General features: G+C 41.1%; 7 protein-coding genes and 1 pseudogene across 10 annotated transcripts in view; 3 read left to right on the top strand and 5 right to left on the bottom strand.

Moving 5' to 3' along the window:
• Positions 1–5664: 5664 nt before the first annotated feature.
• LOC6524331 (osteocalcin 2) lies at positions 5665–6183 on the bottom strand. The gene has a single exon (XM_002100153.4). It carries the CDS (start codon positions 6136–6138, stop codon positions 5812–5814), a length of 327 nt encoding a protein of 108 aa, XP_002100189.1. The 5' UTR covers positions 6139–6183; the 3' UTR covers positions 5665–5811.
• Positions 6184–8992: 2809 nt separating this feature from the next.
• On the top strand, positions 8993–9571 carry LOC6524330 (protein new-glue 2). Its single transcript, XM_002100152.4, has one exon. It carries the CDS (start codon positions 9037–9039, stop codon positions 9367–9369), a length of 333 nt encoding a protein of 110 aa, XP_002100188.3. The 5' UTR covers positions 8993–9036; the 3' UTR covers positions 9370–9571.
• A 577-nt stretch (positions 9572–10148) lies between these two features.
• LOC6524329 lies at positions 10149–10905 on the bottom strand (annotated as a pseudogene).
• Positions 10906–11281: 376 nt separating this feature from the next.
• On the bottom strand, positions 11282–11924 carry LOC122319583 (protein new-glue 3). Its single transcript, XM_043207048.1, has one exon. The coding sequence runs from the start codon at positions 11836–11838 to the stop codon at positions 11407–11409; it is 432 nt and encodes a 143-aa protein (XP_043062983.1). The 5' UTR covers positions 11839–11924; the 3' UTR covers positions 11282–11406.
• A 1013-nt stretch (positions 11925–12937) lies between these two features.
• Positions 12938–13673, bottom strand: LOC6524327 (protein new-glue 4). The gene has a single exon (XM_039374866.1). It carries the CDS (start codon positions 13188–13190, stop codon positions 13017–13019), a length of 174 nt encoding a protein of 57 aa, XP_039230800.1. The 5' UTR covers positions 13191–13673; the 3' UTR covers positions 12938–13016.
• Positions 13674–13780: 107 nt separating this feature from the next.
• The window catches only part of LOC6524324 (cAMP-specific 3',5'-cyclic phosphodiesterase), a 98663-nt gene continuing 91436 nt past the window's right edge, over positions 13781–21007 (top strand). For 2 of the 4 annotated variants that reach the window (XM_039374798.2, XM_039374791.2), the window contains exons 1-2: positions 14151–15227; positions 15358–15748. In XM_039374798.2, coding sequence (XP_039230732.1) covers positions 15660–15748 — 89 coding nt within the window. In that variant the 5' untranslated portion in view covers positions 14151–15227; positions 15358–15659. Of the gene's footprint in view, positions 13896–14113; positions 15228–15357; positions 15749–21007 lie in introns of those variants that run through there. The other 2 variants (XM_039374801.2, XM_039374789.2) reach the window with 2 other exon arrangements.
• Positions 17125–17709, bottom strand: LOC6524326 (pre-intermoult gene 1 protein). Its single transcript, XM_002100148.4, has one exon. It carries the CDS (start codon positions 17672–17674, stop codon positions 17216–17218), a length of 459 nt encoding a protein of 152 aa, XP_002100184.1. The 5' UTR covers positions 17675–17709; the 3' UTR covers positions 17125–17215.
• On the top strand, positions 18469–19579 carry LOC26535862 (salivary glue protein Sgs-4). The gene has a single exon (XM_015190137.3). The coding sequence runs from the start codon at positions 18484–18486 to the stop codon at positions 19567–19569; it is 1086 nt and encodes a 361-aa protein (XP_015045623.2). The 5' UTR covers positions 18469–18483; the 3' UTR covers positions 19570–19579.

Here is a 21007-nt window from a genome sequence, read left to right as displayed (position 1 = left end):
TCTGGACGCAATTTCTCGTCCTCTGTTATATTTCATCATATTATCTCTGATTTTTGCTTTCTACTCGGCATAAAAGCGATTGGATTGCCCATAAAAAAATACACCACATCGGCAAATAAAAACAAGTACTGGAATATGGGTTTCTGGTACAAAAAGTGGTTTAAGAAGATCTGGGCCACTCACATACTGCCATTTGCCAATCCCCAATCCCCGAAAAAATTTGTACACATTTAGACACGCATGCAAATGGCAAATTCGCCAGTTCGTCAAATTAAGCCATTTGTATGCCCGGCCAGGCTCTGACTCCGTTTCCATTTTCCCACCATTTCAACAGGCTTTTCAAAACACGAAAACCCTGCACTCGAAAAAACTCTCGATGTGGCAAAAACATGTAGATGTTTTTTTTCATCTGTAGGCTGACTATCATTATTGTCGAATACAGCACTCCAGCATTATAATATATTTTTTTTATATTTTTTACGAGTGTAATGATTGCCCCGCACTAGACGCGTTTTTGTTTCCATAACCTGGTCATTTGTGACAGCCTCTGGGAGACAAGATCCAGTGACATTATGATTAGGCCAAGTCAGAGTCGAAAGATGTCAAAATTTACCTCGTAAGGATGGGCAATCTGTGGGCCAAAGCAGTTGGAACATAACTCGTTTTGATTATCTTGAAAAAAATTTTATAAGGTTTGGCAGTTAGGCAGCCAGTGGAACTAAAAATATCATTTGGATGGGAACTGTGAAAATAAATTGCATTCTCAGAATCAATAACTTTCTGCAGCAACGTTGGGAAATATTTTTTATCGAAGAGTGCACTTCAAGTGCTTCAACTTGAATAACAATGATGCATCCACTCAAAATGGTAGCAATCCAGCAGTGGTAGTACTCTCTGTTACTTAGGAAAATCCCTAAAATGCAGCCCAAAGCCGCTATAATTGTGTTTCATGGGCCATGAGGGTTGGGCAAAAGGCCATTAATTTCGACCCAAAAACATGGCCAGAAGAGAGCAGTCGCATCAGCTCGATCTATTAATAGAGGGTGAGGCTTGGGCTATTGATTTTCAGTCAGCCATAAACAAATGTGGTTTACCTGGGTAAAAAACAAAAAAAAAAACACAAAAAACAAAGGAAAGAGATGGAAATTGTTTGCCTCGTGTGTGGGTTTGCGCACTAAAATAGACCAACGGTCAGGGGGTAAATGTGTGGGCGGGCAGGTGTTAATTTTAAATTATTGACCAAAATGTCGGGCTTAGCTTCTCAATTAAAAAATCGTTAAAAGGTAAATCCTTCTAGCAAACGCATGACATTGCATTTAATTGCGCATTAAGCGACATTAAATATTTAATTAAATAATTAAATCTAAATAATGCACGTGGCGCCGACTAAAGATATTGAAACAAGTTAATTATTCATTCAGGGTCGACTTGCCTACACAACGGTGGCCTTGGGGCTCGCTTAATAGATTAATTCAATAATAATTATCAATCATTAGCTGGCGTAGATTTCAATAGGACCTCTTAGGCGCGGTACTACATACTACTAAATGCTGGATATAAGTACAATATTATGCATTAATTAGCTAATTAATTGGTAAATTAATAAATATTATATATGCCACAATTTAAAATAGATAATAACTCTATTTTAAAGTTATAATTTTTCTTATTCGTTGTTTGCGAGCAGTCTAATTATACGTACACTTAAACATAGTCAACTACAATTGTTTAACGAAATGACTGGATTTTCAAGTTCCCATTTCGTATCTCCAAATTTAAACTCATTTCTGTAAATCAGAATGTGGTTTGTTTGTGGAAAAATGTCTGAGGAGCTGGGAAAATGAGGAAATAAAAGGGAGGAGCTGCCAATTTCACCTACAACTGTTGCCATCTTCCACGCAATAATACGTAGTCTTGTCAGCGAAGTTGCGTCCATTTAAAATGCTCCAAAAACTATACTACATTTTACTATAGAAGAATACAAAAGAACAAAGGAAACAACTTTGTTTGCGGTGCTTCATGCACCTTGCGGTGTTGTTGTCGTTGAAGGTCCAACTAACCCATGACCCCGGCCACGCTTACTTGTCAAAGCATTAAGTGCTTGGCATACTGACCCATCAACGTGTAAGGAAAAAGTGCCGGAAAAGCGGAAGTAAAAAGGATTGACGGATTGGCACATAATGCTATTAAAATTAATTTTATTGCTATGAAAGGAGGCCTTTAAACGGGCAATATATAGAAATACACCTGGATAAATAATTAAATATTCCATTTAAGCCTCCTGCGATAAGTTGTTGTCGAATTCCATTAAATGTGGCAGAGATTAGCCGGGGCTAAATCCACTGATGATGAACAGTTGTAAATGTCGCAATCGCTGTCAAATTGCTGGGGAAACCGAAAGATTGATGATGTTGACTGAGAGAACGGCGGTGATAAAGGGGGGAACTGGAAAATATTTAGCCCAGCTGAAAGTTATTCAACCTCTTTTTATCTTCCCCAGAATTCGGGACATGCCGTAGTCCTATTGAATTGAAGCCAAGTCAGTGTGGATAGCCCGGAAAATTGATCCTTATTGTATTGGGAGTCGGCTTATTGGGTCTGCATTTGATTGATGCATAGGCGAGGAGCTGTGCTAATTGATTGATTGATTGACATCGATTGAAATGCCACGTTAATTGGAGTCACCTTACCCAGAATTTCGAAATTTGGCGACAAATAATCGGGGCGAGAATGAAATTCTCAGTGGGTGTCTCTGGCCAAAAGACGTAAGGTTGGTTATAGAAACACAAACACACACTGAGTGGCACAATTAGGACGCAATTCAAACAGCCGGCAGACATGTCAAAAGTTCCCTTATTGGTTTAGCACATTCAGGAGATGGCAAAGGCAATGCCAGCAAAATAACATAATAAAACAGGACTAGAAAAAAAAGAAGGAAATCCTGGCAAAAAATAACTAGAACTGAACTAAGTTAAGGGTGTATTCATAGGTTGGCCAAGTAGATATTTGAGAAATGGCATTTGGGCTTAGAAATTGTTAATAAATCTATTTGCAAGAACATACTATCATTTAATTTACAGATGCAGCATTACATATAAATTACCAAGTTTCTCAGAACTGAAAACATTATTAACATTCTATTCCAAATGTTGAAGGGTATTGAAAATTTCCGAAAACCAAAGGAGGTCAGAGGAAATTTATCTACCCATCTCCTATTCTCCACTTTCGTGCCCCCATTTCCCTATTTTACCCCTCCATATCCGAATGTCTGTCTATCTGTCTATTTGTCTGTCTGCGTGTCTTTTGCCTGTCTGTGTTGGCATGTACACAACATGCGGGCTCTGAGTCTGCACCGTGAGAAATTAATCGAGGTTGCAGTGATAATTTTCATCTTTGATTTATAACGTACATTTGACTGTCACCCAATAGACTACTAACGCGCTTCGATATATCAAGAGAAATAGTTTTCTTCAACCAATATATGTACAAACATCTATTTGAGCGCTTGATTGTGAACTAATTTTCTTCGAGTGCAGAGATGCCGATGTCGTGTCCGCCTGTCTGTTTTCTGTCTTGGCCAGCACGCAGAGCCCTGACCACACCTACGACCTGACCACGCCCACCACAAACGCCCTCCTTTAGGTTGGCAAAAAGCAGAAGGACGAAGCCAGGAAAACCAAAAGAAAAACAACATTCTGCCAACTGATTTAATTTATGCGCCCTTTGCATACGAATTCGGAAGGCAAGCCAGAGAAAAAACCAAATTAGCCAAAGCAATTTGGCCAGAAGTACAAGGGTAGTGGAACGAGCTAAACTAATTGTTTATCGCAGGACCTTTTTTTAGACGACTTTAAGCAGCCTCAAGTGTAACTGAACTTGAGACAACAGTACTTCAGTAGGATTTCCAATAAAAATGGTCTTAAACTTTAGTTAATAAGCGAAATAAGGGCAGAACCATAATCTTTTTGTTTTGATTTTGAACTGCAATGTATATAAGCAATGTTTATAATATTTCAACATCTCCTGGAATTTCTACAAAGAAAGAACTGCTAAGTATTCAGTTGACTTTTGCATTATCCGTCCCAGCCGCACACTTGTTGACTTAAGACCCCCCTTTTCACTTATTTCCCCCCCACTAAGTCACTTATCTCTCGTCAGCTCTCAAATTTAAGCTTCACAGCTGGCAGCCATTGTGAGGACAAAAAAAATTAAATCTGGGGAGCTGAAGAACATAAAATTATCCACCATATCCACGGAGCTTATAGTGTGTTCAAATTCCGCGTGGGCACGCTGGTGGCCTCAAGTATTTGCAAAATAATAAGCAGTAAGCTGAATTTCAAAAGAATTGGGCGCTGATACAATAACAATAATAAGAGAGCAGAAATCCACGACAAAACCATAAAAAGTACAGAAAAACCGACATGAAAAAACAAGAAGTAATTGTATGCCCGTCTCTTTCTCCGCCCACATAGCCGTCCCTCTCTCTGGTGGGTGGTTTATGGGCGAAACACATTTATTCGTATTATTCGTGTGCATGTGCGTATGTACGTACGTACAACATACATGAGTCACGTCGAGCATATCAACATCAATGGTTGCAAAGTGCATCATATCAATATACATAAGTACAGTTTGTCCTCGGGAAAATGGACAGGATGTCCGCAAAATGAAGCAACGCAATAAATAACTTTGGTCTAGCTATATTTGAGATTATGCCAGCAATGTCAAGCCATTACCCTAAGCGCACTAATGTTTCTGACGACTCCAAAAAAGGGAAAGTTTTTAATGTATCAAACAAGTTTTGTACACTGCAGTTGCCTTTTTGCAACCACTGTGTCTAGTCCCCATCTCGCTTGCACGCATGTGGGTTTTGCGACCCTTATATTTCTGTCTCGTTTTAATGCTCCTTTATTTGCCAGAAGACGAATGTCACCATCACAATTATTCCTCTTCATTCTTCTTTCTTTCACTGCCGCTTTTTGTGCCTCCCTTTTAATACGATGAAGAACGCGGGGAGGGGGAAGAACAGCAGCAGCAGCAACAATGTTGCCCATACTCAGACACTTTCCATTTCCAAGGATATGTGTACATATGTGTGAGAATTTAAAAAAACTGAAAGTCTTCAAAACAATATAGGTGGTGTCTAAAAGTATGCGCCACATAGTATCGCCGTATTGCTTTGCAAAACGATAAACTTCTAAAGTGTATGGCGGCACAATAAGGAAAGATCGCCATAGTCGAGTTGCTCGCCTATCGGGTACCTGTTACTCGAATGGTGGGAGTGACCACGCCTGGGTCATAACCATTTATATGCGCTCGAATTGCTGATGGGGTTTCGGTGGTCGAGGTCTCCGATTCGGATTGGCAATGGGAATGAGTAGTACTGCAAATGAAAAGGGACTTCCAAGGAGGCAGCTTGTTGGCTTTTGCCTTTTGCTTGCGTGGTCTTTTAACTTGTTGCTTTTTATTGCAGGCCATGGTTGGTGGTTGGGTGGTTGGGTATGGAGTTGATTTCAGGGCGTAACTTCACCCTTTTACCCTTGGAGCAGCAACAAAAGCAATCAAGAAAACCGATTCAGTGTACTCGAATTGTGGCGTTAAATTAAAGCCTTCCTCCGAATTTCGTTGCTACCAAACACCAAATAAATATAAAGCACTTTTGAATATTTTTCATGCAATTGCTATAGACGGGAATATATTAAATTGCCGATCCGAAGATCAACAGAGAGAGAGTTTTGGAAAAAAAAATGTTGGAAGTCCAGTCCATGCCGGAATGGATTCCAGCGGATTCTCCCCTTATCAGCTTCCAGTCTAACCCCGGTTACGGGTACGTCTGTTACGCTTCCTTCTCGCCGCCCTTCTCCTGGCCCTTCTCTTGGCCCTTCTCCTGGCGGCAGCCTTCTTCTTCTTAGAGGACGAGCTGCTGGAGCTGGAGGATGAGCTAGAACTGGTGGCCGAATCGCTGCTGCTGCTGCTGGCCTCGGTGGTGTCCGAGGACGAGGACGAGGAGGCAGTGGTGGTGCTGGTGCTGGTGCTGGAATCAGTTGTTGTGGTGGTGGTGCTGGTGGTAGTGGTGCCCGAAGTGGTGTACAGGGCACAGATCAGTACGACTGCAAATAGCAGCCAGTGGAGCTTCATATTGAGTCAAAGCTATTCGTAAGACTGGATGATCTATTGCAGCCTACGCTTACCCTATTTATAGCTGCCAATGGAGCTCCTTGCGTCATTGAGGCCTAACAATGTTAACAAAACAACATACGTTAGAATAAAAACGGAGTTTTTGTTTTTTTTTTTTAAATTTTTTTATTATCATCTCGGTGACACTTGATCTGCAAAAGTTATTTGCACACATGCCGACTATTTACGCAGCCTAAAGTCGCAATTAAATTAGGCAATCGTGCGCCAACATATTTCGCGGTTTTGTTTACTAAATTTGTTTTACGGGGAATCTTCATTCATCGATTTCCCAGCCATGTTCATTGATCAAATTTCATTTGTGCATCTGCCAAAGTTGGGCCTGACCAAAAATAAAAACAAAATAAGTAAAACAAGGCGTTATGAAAAAAGGTTAATTTACGCGGCATTGAATGTGAACTTTGTTTGGAAGCAAACAATGTTATATTAGAAGAATGGAACGTTTGGAAGTGCCACATATGTTTTAAAGTTCTTCTGAATGTGTGCTTTATAAATATTGGTATATAAATATTTTAATCCACAAACATCCCAACACCAATATAATCCAATAATCGTACTAAAAAAATCAACAGAACAACATATTTCAGAAACTTTAAAGGTTACTTGCTCGCAATTCAATTAAGCTGATGAAAAATATTCGCCATTTTTTCCCAGACTTACAAATTCTTCCGAAGTAAGCAATTAAATATTTAGCTGCAGCTTCGTTCGCTTTTTGTTTTCTGTGCACATTTATGCGCTCTAACTTGTTGTTCCTTGCAAAAATGGTGGAAACGGAAGTGAAAGCATGGTCAAAATTGGAAAATGGTATTAGATATTCCCTGTACTCAACTTAGCAATGCACTTTAACTTTAACGTGTGGCCAACAACTTTGAACGTCTCAATAACGAGCTGTGGTTGCTGGGGCTGCTGACTTTCCATCTATTAGAATCAATCAATCAACCTGCATAATTAAACTGCTCATTAGGCCCAAACTAACGCCGGCAATCCATAGGCGGTCTCAAATTCCACTGACGGCTCGAAAATCAAGTGAAATTGCCACATGGCACTGCCTGGATAAATCAAACTAACTGCCACTGCCACTGCCAAGCCGACACCATATGGGTCCACGTGTCGCATTTTCCTCCTCCATGCAAGTTGGTTTTCATTCTCGTATTTGCGTATTTAATTGGCCCAAACAAACGGAGTAACTTTGCATGCAGCATGAATACACATAAAAAATCATAGATACATACCCACCATACATTTTTTTTGTATTGTATATTTTAATTATAAACAATATTTATCCCTACCTATATGTATAGTTGAATATATAAATTTGACCAATGAAACATATTCAATTCTTCAAATGACTTAACTACTACTAAATTAGGTCTATTGTAACGAATTTGTCTACCCGGCCCCTGGGTATTAGAAGTCGCCAAGCAAGACCCGAACACACACACACACACACACACTAGAAGGCAAAGGTCGGTGGGGAATTTCGAGGATGTGGCAAAAGGATACGCAGGATGTGGGCCATCGATGCCCCAATGCGTATGGCTGCATTCCCGGAGCAGATCTCGAATTATTTGCCATCAAAACGCTATTGATTTATTAATGCCGGTCATCATTCGACAAGTCGGGAAAGTTTCCCGAGTGGAAATACCCACCCGCATCATTAATTTTGCAAATGTCTCAATAAAAATCAATAACAAATATACGTACATTCTCTGCTTTATGGCTCAATCGGGCGGACTGTGTAACAAAAAAGCTCGTTTGAGGACTAGTCTTTCGATTTGTTGAAATTGCGGGCTGAGTTTTTCTGATTTAAGATATCTTTTCATGATTTCATGATTAAGCCAAAAATTTTTGTGCTAATTTTCATATGTAATTTGATATTTTGAAGTCTGTCCATTTTTTTTTTTTTTTGAGTTTTGGGGGACTACAGTTTCTTAGTATTTTAGAATGGATGCAAAATGGATGTGAGTTTATTCTTGCATATCCAAAAGGCTTCTTTTTCAGTTAGTCCGCAAACTATGCTTTAGTATCAAGACAATTATTAATTTCGGAATGGCAACTCTAAAGAGTTTAACTCGAGTGGAGTTTTATCTGCCTGTTTGCTCAGTGGTCTTCATGCTCCAAATATTTTGGCCACCACCTGACGCCTCTTTCGTTAGGAAATTCGTGGCTGTTGTTTTCGGTTTTTTCTCTTAATGTTTTTTCTCGTACATATGTACATATGTGTGTGAGTGTGCGGTATCTATGGCAACAGCTTTTCGAATTTCCCCCTTCACTTTTTTGGGCTGAAAAGTTTTTGCTTACGAGTATTTTGCCGTTTGCAAAATGTTTCTTTTGGGGCTTTTGCGGGCTTCCCCGAGTTCGGTTTTTTGCTAATGGATTTCAATGGAAACGCCACTTTAAGGCCCAGAGAAACCTTGGCGAATAAATGTTTAATGCTCGTCTGCATTTTAATCAACTTATTTAAAAGGACTTCAGATTTTGTACTGACATTTAGACGTTCATGTAAATAAAATGCTTGGACCTCAAAATAATATCGAAATATTTTCACCAATATTAATAATAAATCGCTAACTGAAATTGATGTTAAAAATAATAAAAAAGAAGAACTTACACATTGATGCACATCATATAGTTATTTATAAAGTAAAGGCATCTCGAATGTTTGAACAATTGTGCAAAAACAAGTAGTTGCTAATTTTTGTTTAGCCAATAATGGCTTCCTTGTTTGCGCTGACACAATTTGACAGAAGAGCAAAAACCCAGGTGCGAAATTTTCCTATAAAAGCTGGCTTGCGATCTTCAAACTACCATCAGTTGCAAGGCATCCAGCATTTGCTCAACATGAAGATCACCCTAGTACTCGTAATCCTCGCCACCTTCCTCGGCTGTGCGATGATCCACCAGTCGGAGGCGGCCTCATCCCCCACGACCACTTCTGCCACGGCCACCACCACTACTTCCGCCTCGGCCACCACCACTACTTCCGCCGCGGCCACCACCACTACTTCCGCTTCGGCCACCACCACAACTGCAGCCTCATCCAGCAGTGAAAAAAAGAAGAAGACTGTCAGGCACACTAGGAAGAAGACCAAGAAGTCCGATAAAATAACGAAAGTCAGGAGGAGAAGGGGTCTCAAGAGTCGCAGCAGTAGGAACCGCAGATCGAAAGAATAAGCGATCCAGGAACAATCCACGGCAATCCCGATGCTGAACCCCATGACCGAAATGTTTTTTTAGTTTATAAGCTTAATACTTTTATATGTCATCTGCAAGTCAATTAAAAAATCATAAAAAAAAATATTGCCTAGACATTGGGAAAGAAAACGCAGGATACGATGGTGTTGGTAATCAAGACGAACCGGTTTTGGTTTATTAACGTTCTTTTAAATGTTTTTGTGACTCTTTTAAGTCTCTCGTTTCCCGTGACAGTGATCAAAGATCACGAGCCTATTCAAGGAAAAATTCGATACTTATCGATAAGATAAAAGTGTATTTGAACATGTTACACAATTTGGTAACATCTAGCGTACCTGAATCTATATAACATGGTGTTCGCAGTAAAAACGTATTTGAGTACATAGTTGCACACTCTAAATATAAATTTAATATTTACATATATAATTATAACCATTATTATTAGATTTTTAAGGATGTCTTGTTTTATATATACCAATCTACTAATAAATTTCCTTAATGCATTATGGGTATAACGATTTCAATGAACGCTTAAATGGAATCACATTGAAAAAAAATAAAATATATATTTTATTTGACTGTCGCCTTGCAACTTGGGTATAATTTCATTTTCGTTACTTATAACTCCATAAATATAACCATAATCAGTGTCATTTTCTTGAAAAAAAGTTAAATCTTTTTATATTATTTTTTATATTTGCTTTTTTTATAAACAATACTTCTAATCTTATAAACTATGAAAACAGTTGGATCGACGTCATTGGCTTGGATTTGAATTGGCGTGTGTTCCTTGTTGGTCCGGGATTGCTTATTCTTCCGATCCGCGGTTCCTACTGCTGCGACTCTTGAGACCCCTTCTCCTTTTGATTATCTTGACCTTTTTGCCATGCTTGGTTTTTCGCTTAGTGTGCCTGACAGTCTTCTTTTTTTTTCACTGCTGGATGAGGCTGCAGTTGTGGTGGTGGCCGAGGCGGAAGTAGTGGTGGTGGCCGAGGCGGAAGTAGTGGTGGTGGCCGTGGCAGAAGTGGTCGTGGGGGATGAGGCCGCCTCCGACTGGTGGATCACCGCACAGCCGAGGAAGGTGGCGAGAATTACGAGTACTAGGGTGATCTTCATGGTGAGCAAATGCTGGATGCCTTGCAACTGATGGTAGTTTGAAGATCGCAAGCCAGCTTTTATAGTCAACTTCTCCAACGGGCCTATCGTCTTCGGCCAAACTGTGTCAGCCAAAGCAAAGTACATATTTTGGCCAAACAAAATTTGCTATTTTTCGTATTGGTACAATTGCTTAAACAGATTAATTTGCATACGTAGAAGAGTCATGTTAATCTACTTTTATATGAAGCTTGTTCTTTTTTTTTAAATAAAGTCGTCTCTATTTTCATTAGTTATGCCACTAACGTCAACGTAATTCCAGGTTTGTCAATGATGATGATATTTATTCGATAAAATTAAACTTCATATTCTGTCATTTAATTATTTACCCTAAGAAGTATACTATGACTTTCAAAACACGAAACAATCCAGCTTTAATCAAATTCACTTAAGCCAATAATAAAAAAATGTTAACCAATTAAAATGATTTTGCCATAAATTTGTTGCCTTCTTTTGTAGCTTGCCTGAACTTTTTACACGTACGAATTTAATATTTTGAACAAAAACTGTATAAGTAGTTTAGTAAATCGTACTTAAAAATACTTAAAATTACAATACATAGTATTTATTTTAGGAGCATGCTATGTATGCTTTTATGTATGTTTTTTTAAGTCAAATTTTAAATGGTTAAATAAGAAGTGGTATAATAACGACATAGCGACGCCTTTTCAAACGATTTCATCTAAATTATTTCTTTTTGCTTGTGCTTTGGGTGGTATTGAAAAGCAGAGTGAACTAATATGGATATTATTCAGTTTATTTGCCTTAAGTGTTTTGAACGGAAAAAACAAAAAAAAAATTATAAGTTTTCATAGAGGTCAGAATCAGATCAGTTGGCTCGGTTGCCCAATTTTTTCAATTCTACAGACGCCAGGCACGTCGGGATCTTCTGCGGCTGCTCCGACTGTTGACACTGCTACGGCTTCTGCGGCTACTGGTGCTGCCACTGCTGCTGCTGCTGCTGCGGCGACGACGACGGTTGCGTGTGCTGGTGCGATCGTCGGAGCTATCTCCGTCGGAATGGTGCCTATGGATAATGCGTTTCTTATTTCCTCTACGTATAATAGTGTTATGGCGTCTTATCCTCCTCTTTTTTTTTTTCTTTGTGGAGGAGGACGTGGTGGTTGTGGTCGCAGCTGTGGTAGTGGTTGTGGTGGCCGCGGTGGTAGTGGTGGCCGAGGCGGAAGTGGTGGTGGTAGCAGCAGTGGTAGTGGTGGTGGTGGCGCTAATCTGTGGGATCAACAGACAACAGGCAACGGTGGCCAGAAGCAAAAGGACACAGGAGTACCGCATGATGGATGGCCAGTGACTGGACAACTGATGTCTGCAGACAGAAAGCCGTGGTCTTTTATACTAATTATCACAGCTATACAATTACGTAACAAAATTACTCAAATCTTGTACGTAAAAATATAATTTGGACATTCCATAAAAGTCATATTATATATTTGCACTTCTCAAACTTGGCTGTTTGAACAATTGGGCACAATGAGCAATAGAAAATGATTCGTGGTTTTTGTCTTGCCTTAAACGTTCTCTTTGTTTTGGCCAAAACTGCTGACATAATTTGGCAAAAAAGTATTTGTGTATTTTTAGGAATTTTTGCAATTGTATTATTTTTTACTCCAGTATAATTTTCCATGTAGAAAAATGAATAAACCATTTTAAACATGAGGAACTTTGTTCATTTATAAAACGAAAGATCCAATAAACAATCTCCCCGCAAAAGTGTGCTATAAAAAGCTGCTGAAGTGCTCTGTATTATTGCTCCACATTATTCTCTTGAATAAACCAAAATAAAGATCAACGCAGTACATATCAGGCATAATTTGTTTACCTTAGTTTGTTGTAATATTCGTGTTTGAACTAAGCAAATATCCAAATGCAACAATTTGGCAAGCTGTTGCTGGAGTATAAAGATTTCGTTTTCGAGGTCGACTGCTTTCGTTTACAAATGAATACTCCATTTGGAACATTGCAAATGGGTTTTTTGTCAATTGTTTAAATATTTGATTTTATTTTGCGCGATTTTATTTTAATGCAAAAATGAATGCGAACTTTCTCGTCACTTGTTCAAAGATGCTTTGGCTTTATGGCGCAGTATAAATTTAGCTGGTCTGAAAAATTATTTACGTTAATAGACTAGTCAAAAACTACTTTGGCCTTTTCCACAAGGCTGTTTAAATATTAATAGACTGATAATAATTTTTTATACAATATATTCGTTAATATTTACCCTTTAAATATGTCATCAATTTGGTTGCTTAGCTTAAGATTTTTCCAGTTGATCGCAAACCAAACTTAAGCAAAATTATGTTTTTCATCATGACCTTCCAATCTTTTGCCTGATTTGATTATTACAGACTGAATTAATGAAAAATTCGCTGAAGAATTATTTAAAATACACAACGCTTTATTAAAGACTGTTTAACATACAAAAAAATAAACAAAAATGAAACACTAGCATACTTTCAATACTGAAAGTAGTCATGCTTCTGGAAGTCGGTAAAGGAGTCGATGTAGTCCTCCGGATGATAGTCGATGCTTTGGTAAACGACATCAGGCTCCGTAAAGTCCTCGACCTTATAAAAAACCTTGCTGACAAGCAGCCACGGCAGGACTATCAGCAGCAGTTTCCATTCCATTATCTCTCGCCCAAAATAACAGCGGCTTCTCCGATGACCGACGAGGTACTAATTAAGGGGAAACTAAAGTGGATAAAGCTGTCATATAACTATATAGCCATATATAGTAGTATAGTAATATAGCCACATAGCCAGGATGTGGGTCAGTTTGTGCAGCTGGCGTCTGTCCCTGTGCAAACTCAAATATGTGACTAACCCACTTTCATCCGCATAGCCAGCCAGGTGGAATACTTTCAGGCGGGAGAACAAGTCGAAAATGGGGGAAAGTAAGTGGCCTTTTTGGGGGGGACCGTGTAGCTTATGGCCAAGTCGAAATGCGAATTCATACGCTAATTAACACAGAAGTGCGTCGGGGAATGTCAAACCTAAAGGAATGTTAATCAAAAATGCCATGTAGAAAATATTAGAGAGGTAATTGCAGTTAAGCAAGTGGATACATGTACATATATAGATGTACATTACTAAAGGCTTTGTTAAATATTGTCGCCAAATAAGTAAATACTTTGTGCTGAATATTATATAGGAATATGGTATTTATCCTTTATTGATTTTTTCTAATTCGCTGTTTTCTCATTTGTTTCCTTACAGAACTCGGCTTGATAAAAAATAATGTTTTCGCGATACAGATAGCTCCCAATCGAAGTGGGAATGATGCGATTGGCTCGTTTTACGCAGGGTTTCTCGCGTAACAAGAATGTGGCCAAGGTGGAGGGGAAATAGGATTAACAACAGCCCTATGCTCTATTTTATTTTAAAAGTTTGGTTATCGCTACAAAATATACAAGAGAACACTTGTAAATTAAATCATTAAACAAGTTTCCATTTGATTTAATAATTGTATATTTTGTGACCAAACCACTCTTCAAAATGTTAAAAGCAAAACAAAGGTATTGATATTGGATTCGGTCTTATTGCATTTTTAGCATCGCGGCAGTGGCAGTAGCAACGGCACCGGAAACGGAAGCGGGACCGGAAACGGCCAGGGATTAGGTGGCAGCTGCAGTGCCAACGGCCTGGCAGCCAGTGGCGGCGTTGGAGGGGGCGGTGGGAGTGGCAGCGGCGGCGGTGGGTGTGGCAGCGGGAGTGGCAGTGGGAGTGGCAAGCGGAAATCAAAGGCAAGAACAAAGTGCTTCGGTGGCACAGTGTTTCGGTGTTGCCTCCCTTGTCGCGGGGGCGGCTCCGCAGCCCCCGCCACAAGTCCGCCCCAAACACCAGCCCAGACGCCGGACGAGCTCAAGGTCATTCCGGAGGATAGTAATCTGGATAAGGCCGCGGAGCAAAAGCGCGATTTGCAGGAGCGGAACAAGAAGGAGGAGGACGATCTTCTGAACCGCACCGGATCCGGATCTGGATCTCAGCTGGATCTTTACGGCGGCATCGGCGGCGGAACGAAGAAGCATTCGCTGGCTGACACCATTGATACATCGGTGACCACCCCGATCTCCCTAAAGACCCTGATCAACGACGTCGACGAGGAGCTGGACCAGCAGCTGAGTGCGGCGGATATAGCAGCCGCCAGTTTGGCCAGCGGTCTGGTTGCCCGCCGAGCGGAACCAGAAACACTGAGCGACGCCAGTGTCTCACCCACCGCGGTGGTGCAGCAGCAGCTGCAGCAACCACTCTTGCAATCACAACCACATTTTGTGCCCAGTAGCGGCAACATCCTCAGCCAGGTCACCCTGTACAGCGGCAGCAATCCCTCTACGAATCCCTGCCCGAGTGTAGTGCAAAATCAAGGCCAAAACTCCAATCCCAATCCCAATCAAAATCCGAACTCAAATCCGAACCAGAATCAGCAGCGTTGCAGTTGCCAACCGCAGACTTCACCGTTGCCGCATATCAAGGAGGAGGAGGAGTCCGATCAGGCCAACTTTAAACACCAGTCGAGCCTGAAGGACAATCAGCCTCTGCCGCCGCCAATCACCATACCCAGTGGCTACTGTGGCAGCTGCGAAAGCGTCCATCACTCATCGGCCACTTCGTCATCGGCGGGTGCAGTGCCCACTGGGGGTCAGCAAGCTCAGGAGTACATTGCAGGTAGGTCGGCGGTCAACAGAGGGTGCTAACTACACAGAAGAGAATTTAGTTGCAATATTTCAATTCACAAACCACACTAAATGTCATTTATTAATGCCGTGATTAATGTACATATTTCAATTGCCAATAGGTACCTCCTCGACGCCCTCGCCGCGCATCAAACTAAAGTTCCGCAAGCCGCACAAGTCCTGCTGGTCGCGAATCGTCCTTGCGCCCATTGGATCGGCGGGTGGCTCCTCATCGGCCACCACTGTTATCGGCAGCAACTCGAACGAGACCTTGGCCTCAAGCAGCACCACCGGCGGCACCGCGACCACCACCCAGAACAGCAGCAGCGCCAGCGTTGCCGCACACCACCGGCTGACCTCGTCGTCTGCATCCGCCCTCGCCACCTCGCACCCCAGCAACTCGCAGCTACTGCCCACCAGCAAGATGCAGGCGGAGCAGGGGTCCATCGGCGACCTGCAGAAGTACCACAGTCGGTACCTCAAGAATCGTCGTCACACTCTGGCCAACGTTCGGTGAGTACTGATATATATTACCCCCAATTGGGCCCGTTTACATGCCTACAACAGGAAATGATAGTGATTAAATGATTAATGATAGTGTTAAAAGGATTTTCAATAAATTTTAATAAAACCCGTATTTTCAGTGGAATATGATCTGCTTGTAGTGCTATAAATTTCATGTCTACATTATATATTATATACATGCTCGTGCTTGTCATTCAAAGCTTACTTTATTTTACAAGTATTGAAGTAGAATTAAAAACTAGAAAACCTTTCAACTACCACGCATTTAATACACTCTCAGCCCTTTGAAGCTCTTAATCTTTAAAATAAAATAAAAACTTGTTGAATCTTAATCATTAAAATAAAATAAAAACTTTTTGAACGGGGAAATAGAAAACAGTCGACCTTCAAGTGGGTTGTCAGCAAAGTGAATTAGAGCGAAAGCCGCAACAAAAAATACATTTTGGCGAGCCTGGAGAGCGGAGCCCAACTAATTATTTCGCTGTTTCGCAATGTTTGTACAACTGTTTGGCCAAAATAACGTATTAAAACCCCGTCGTGACCCATGCGTCATACAATATCGACTAGTGGCAACCAATTTTAAGCGGACCAACTTAAAAGTTAGGTCAATGAAGTCGGCCAATTAGCGACTTACAATGAAATCAATTTGCAGTTAGTCAACTTAATCGAATTAGAAAAGTTAGAGTGACAGAAACTTTGAGTCACCGCAGGAAGTTGGCCAACGGAGAAAAGCTGTTGATTTTCATTTTCCCAGGACCGAAGTGTGCGTGTGTATATGTGTGCTTGTGTGTGTGTTTGTGTCAGTTAAGCCTGAATAACTTATATAGCCTGGATAATTGAGTAGATTGTGGACGGTTTGAAGGCTCTAGCTTGAAAGCCAGCCATCGATAAGTCATCGACACCTGTTGAGATTTTGACAGGCATTTTCCTTCACAGCACACCACGCCACATCACAACACACCACTACACACAACACATTGTTATAAAAATATTGTTGCCTAGTTTGCGGCACATTCTATGTGCATTGTGTCCATAATATTTTGTGATTTCAAATTGAAGCTCGTCGATGGACACCTTTTGTTCTCGCTTAGAGTGCAACACATATTTGTTTTGGTTTTTATGTCTGCCTTTGTTAAAAGTGCTTGTGTTGGCAGACGTATTGTTACACTTTAAATGTATCTCTTTAAAATGAAGGCATAGTCATAGTTTTTCCCACGAACTTTTTGTGTTTACCCACACGATTCGTTCAACCAGATTGCATTTGTTAATTTCAACCGAATTGGGTTTCCTCGCCTTTTTTCCCAACCGCTTTTTTAAGCATCTCCCAAAAAAATACAGTGTTTTTTGTGTACTTTTCGAATCAGACCAATGCACCAATCAATTATTGAATCATGAAAAAAAAAAATGTATTATGCACATAGTCCTCATGTTGTTGTTTCTTCAACCATTTTCGCTCTAACCACGCCTCCTGGCGTTGTTGTTCCTGCGCCTGTTGTTGTTAGACGTTTTCTTTTTGTTGTTGCTGGATGCCCTCCTTTTGCGATTGTTGTTGCTGGCCTTCCTGTTGTTGCTGGCCTTCTTCTTGTTGTTGCTAGCACGTTTCTTGTTGTTGGCCTTCTTTTTATTGGCTTTCTTCTTTATCACTGGAGCTGTAGTAGCGGTGTCGTCATCCGTATCGGATCCGGAATCGGAATCATCCGCGGAACCATCGTCCACATCGGAGCTACTGCCAGTATCATCATCCGATGAACTGGAACTCTCCGTGGCACTGGAATCCGCGGTTGAGGTTGCTGTGGATCCGGTTGTATTCTCATCGGAATCAGCGACCGAATCCAAGTCCGTATCGGCACTCACCGCCAGGGTTACGAAAATCCCCAGGCACACGAGGAGCAGCATTAACTTTGTCAACTTCATTTCGACACTATCTCCTATCTAACTCTGAGGGATCCGAAAATGCCGTGTCAATTTATAGTAGAAGCTCTAGACCACGTTTTATTTACCCAAGCGAAGGCCAAAATAAAGTCAAATATAAAATCGCTCGGAACAAAAAACGCTGATAACAATAGAGCCGGTGATTGGTCTCTCTGCTGACGGCATTTGAATGGTAAAATATGAACTTAAATGGCAATTGGCTTATACTCTGGAAATCCTACTTAAAGTATGAGCAACAATCTTCTCCTATGCTAACTAACAAAACGATTCAGGAAAAATTTGATTTTGCACACACAAATAGCACACGTTATTCGATATTTTTCCAAAATTTGATTCAGGCCAAAAAAAAAATAAAAACAAAACTACGATCAATATGGAAGACTCGAACAGCTGCGGTTAAGCAAACTCAAGTTGGTGCTCATATTAAGTTGGTTTAAGACAGCCCGACGGGCCAAAAATGGAAAACAGACCTTTCTATCCTGTAAATATTTGTGGAAGACAAGTTCGAGGCACCCGTACTGCCATACACTCCCCAAAATATTTATAATAATTATTGATTGGATATATTGGATTGAATTTATTTCAATTTGTTCATAAAACAAATGGGCTTTAATTACAATTTGCAAGCTGAAGTATAGCTGAAGTATATTTGTACATAATTTTAGTTACCTCATATTAAACCAAAGTAATTGGTAATTTTGTTGAGTGCATCTTAAATTGTTGGAATCGTCGATGGCAAAATGCATTGGGTATATAAAGAGCATCAAGCGGCATTGGATGTCAAAATCAAGATGCGCTTTGTATTGTTGGTTGCGTTATTGGTCGGCTTGGCTGCACTTACCCCGCCATGTTCCACATGTACTTGCCATACCAATCCACCAACTTGCAAGACTGAGCCACCCGCTTGCAGGACTACGACACCAACTTGCAGGACTAAGCCTCCATGCACCACTGTGCCACCAACTTGCAAGACTGAACCACCAACCTGCAAGACTAAGCCTCCATGCACCACTGTGCCACCAACTTGCAAGACTAAGCCTCCATGCACCACTGTGCCACCAACTTGCAAGACTAAGCCACCATGCACCACTGTGCCACCAACTTGCAAGACTGAACCACCAACCTGCAAGACTAAGCCTCCATGCACCACTGTGCCACCAACTTGCAAGACTAAGCCTCCATGCACCACTGTGCCACCAACTTGCAAGACTGAACCACCAACCTGCAAGACTAAGCCTCCATGCACCACTGTGCCACCAACTTGCAAGACTGAACCACCAACCTGCAAGACTAAGCCTCCATGCACCACTGTGCCACCAACTTGCAAGACTAAGCCACCTCCATGCCCCACCACTGTGCCACCTCAGTGCACCCCCACTGAGCCAACCGCTGCACCATCTACGGTTCCCTGTGAAAAGTCCACTGTTAAACCACGCTGTACAAAGCGCACCAGGCGACCGCATGGTGGGAAGACAACCAAGTCTCGTTCGAGTAGGAAAACCAGCAGACGATCACCGTCCCGATGCACCAAAAAGATAGTTCATCGTCATCATCATCATCATTATCATCCGGCAACGAAATCAGGATCGGGATGTGGATGTGGGTCAAAAAATGAATCGGGTGGTGGAGGAATCGGGTGTATTTTGAAGGATCTGCTAACACCAAAGTGCCCCAACTCCGAACCGAAGCCTCAGGTGCCGTGCAAGCCTGCACCCAAATGTAACCCCAAACCAAAACCAAAAGCCACATCTAAACCAAAGCCAAAGCCAAACCCAAAGCCTTGTGAATCCTCCAAGAAGCCCGGAAAAGCGCAGCCAAAACCATGTGCCACCACCAAGAAAGCACGGAAGCCACAGCCACCGAAAAAAGGTTGCTAAAAACAGCAAACCTGTTCCAAATGTTGTTGAATATGAATATAGTTAAAAACCTTTTTTTTAATAGTATTAAAAAAACATCGTTTGTATGGGAGTCGCGAGAAATGGAACCTGAAACTTTAAGCGAAACGCTAGGCCTTTAGTGGCTGCAATATAGGGTGGAGCAGTTTATTGTCTGCTTTATTGTGCGAATCGCTCGCCATTTCTGCTTGGGATTCCAGAGTTTCACCTGAAATTCTTTTGTTCGGCCCACTAAACGGGGTGGTGATGGGGAGGGGGGCATGTAATTTATTTCCAGCCCACTAAACACAAATTACACATGCAATTGTCGCTGTCCAAACTCCCTCAATGCTGACAATCCCACAGATCCCGTTGAACCATGTCCACATCCACATCCCACATCGCGTGCGTTTATGTTGCCCATCAACGAGAGCACATATCTGCGTCTCTTTCTCGCCGGCGCCGGGTCTCTCTCTCCCTCTTGCACCCATTGTTTTTGCATTTTGCACGCCATTTTGTGTGGCCACAGCGGAAATGAACTTGCTGACAATGCAGTCAACGGGACACAAAGAAAATTTTTCAAAGAACTAAAAGATTTTGAAAGAACATCCTCAAAACACTGTTAGGAATATAAAAGGTGTTATAACTTTTATCTACAACCTTACGCCTTAGCTTTTTTTTGAAAATCAATCGTTGTATTTGCAAGGCTCTGATCCTTTTCATGCAGTGTACTAGGCCATCCATATGCACTTGTAGGCACTTTGTGTGTACCAGTGAGTGGAAAATGGTGTAATAATTTATCACAAGAGAACCCTTGAGGTGACTCGTACTCAATCATTCCATGCGAATTCAAAAGAACATATTTTTAATTTTATTAAAATTATGGCATTAAAAACAAACAACTATTAGGTACCTGAGAGCAACCTCTTGCAAAATTAAAAAAAAATACTATATATTTCAAAAAAATGTTATACAAAATACATATTTTAAACCAAACTTCCGGTAAAGTCGGAATATTTTCGTCTTTTTAATGTCTTTTTTCCACTTTACGCGTATTATGTCAATTAGGAAGCAATGATTCGAAAATACATAATTACTTGGCATTTTGCCAAGACCCCCAATTGCATACATGTGCATAAATTTTCCCCCATTTTAATTGCTTCCATTTGATGGCAAATTCTTCTACTACAAATTGATTTACATAATCTTCCCCGATAGCAATCAACTGTTGCGCGCACAACCCTATGACCGCAACCTCCAACCCCCAGGCATGCATTATCCAACTCTTTTGTGAATTGGTATTGGGATTGAGGATTAGGATGGGGATGGGCTCTCTCACAATAATTCACGCCTGAGTGGAGCTGTGCTGTTGCTAGTCATTGAACTTCAGCGAAATGTGGGCAGTTGTGTGTTGGGTGAATATTATTTATAAATATGGGAG

This window comes from Drosophila yakuba, chromosome X, assembly GCF_016746365.2.
Source record: "Drosophila yakuba strain Tai18E2 chromosome X, Prin_Dyak_Tai18E2_2.1, whole genome shotgun sequence".
NCBI classification, from domain to species: domain Eukaryota; kingdom Metazoa; phylum Arthropoda; class Insecta; order Diptera; family Drosophilidae; genus Drosophila; species Drosophila yakuba.
The sequence above is the reverse complement of the archived record's forward strand: the minus strand, read 5'-3'. Positions and strand labels throughout refer to the sequence as shown.

Excerpts from the sequence above, each read along its gene's own strand:
- LOC6524327 (XM_039374866.1), bottom strand. The coding sequence starts at position 13,190 with ATGGAATGGAAACTGCTGCTGATAGTCCTGCCGTGGCTGCTTGTCAGC.
- LOC6524331 (XM_002100153.4), bottom strand. The coding sequence starts at position 6,138 with ATGAAGCTCCACTGGCTGCTATTTGCAGTCGTACTGATCTGTGCCCTG.
- LOC6524326 (XM_002100148.4), bottom strand. The coding sequence starts at position 17,674 with ATGAAGTTGACAAAGTTAATGCTGCTCCTCGTGTGCCTGGGGATTTTC.
- LOC26535862 (XM_015190137.3), top strand. The coding sequence starts at position 18,484 with ATGCGCTTTGTATTGTTGGTTGCGTTATTGGTCGGCTTGGCTGCACTT.
- LOC122319583 (XM_043207048.1), bottom strand. The coding sequence starts at position 11,838 with ATGCGGTACTCCTGTGTCCTTTTGCTTCTGGCCACCGTTGCCTGTTGT.
- LOC6524330 (XM_002100152.4), top strand. The coding sequence starts at position 9,037 with ATGAAGATCACCCTAGTACTCGTAATCCTCGCCACCTTCCTCGGCTGT.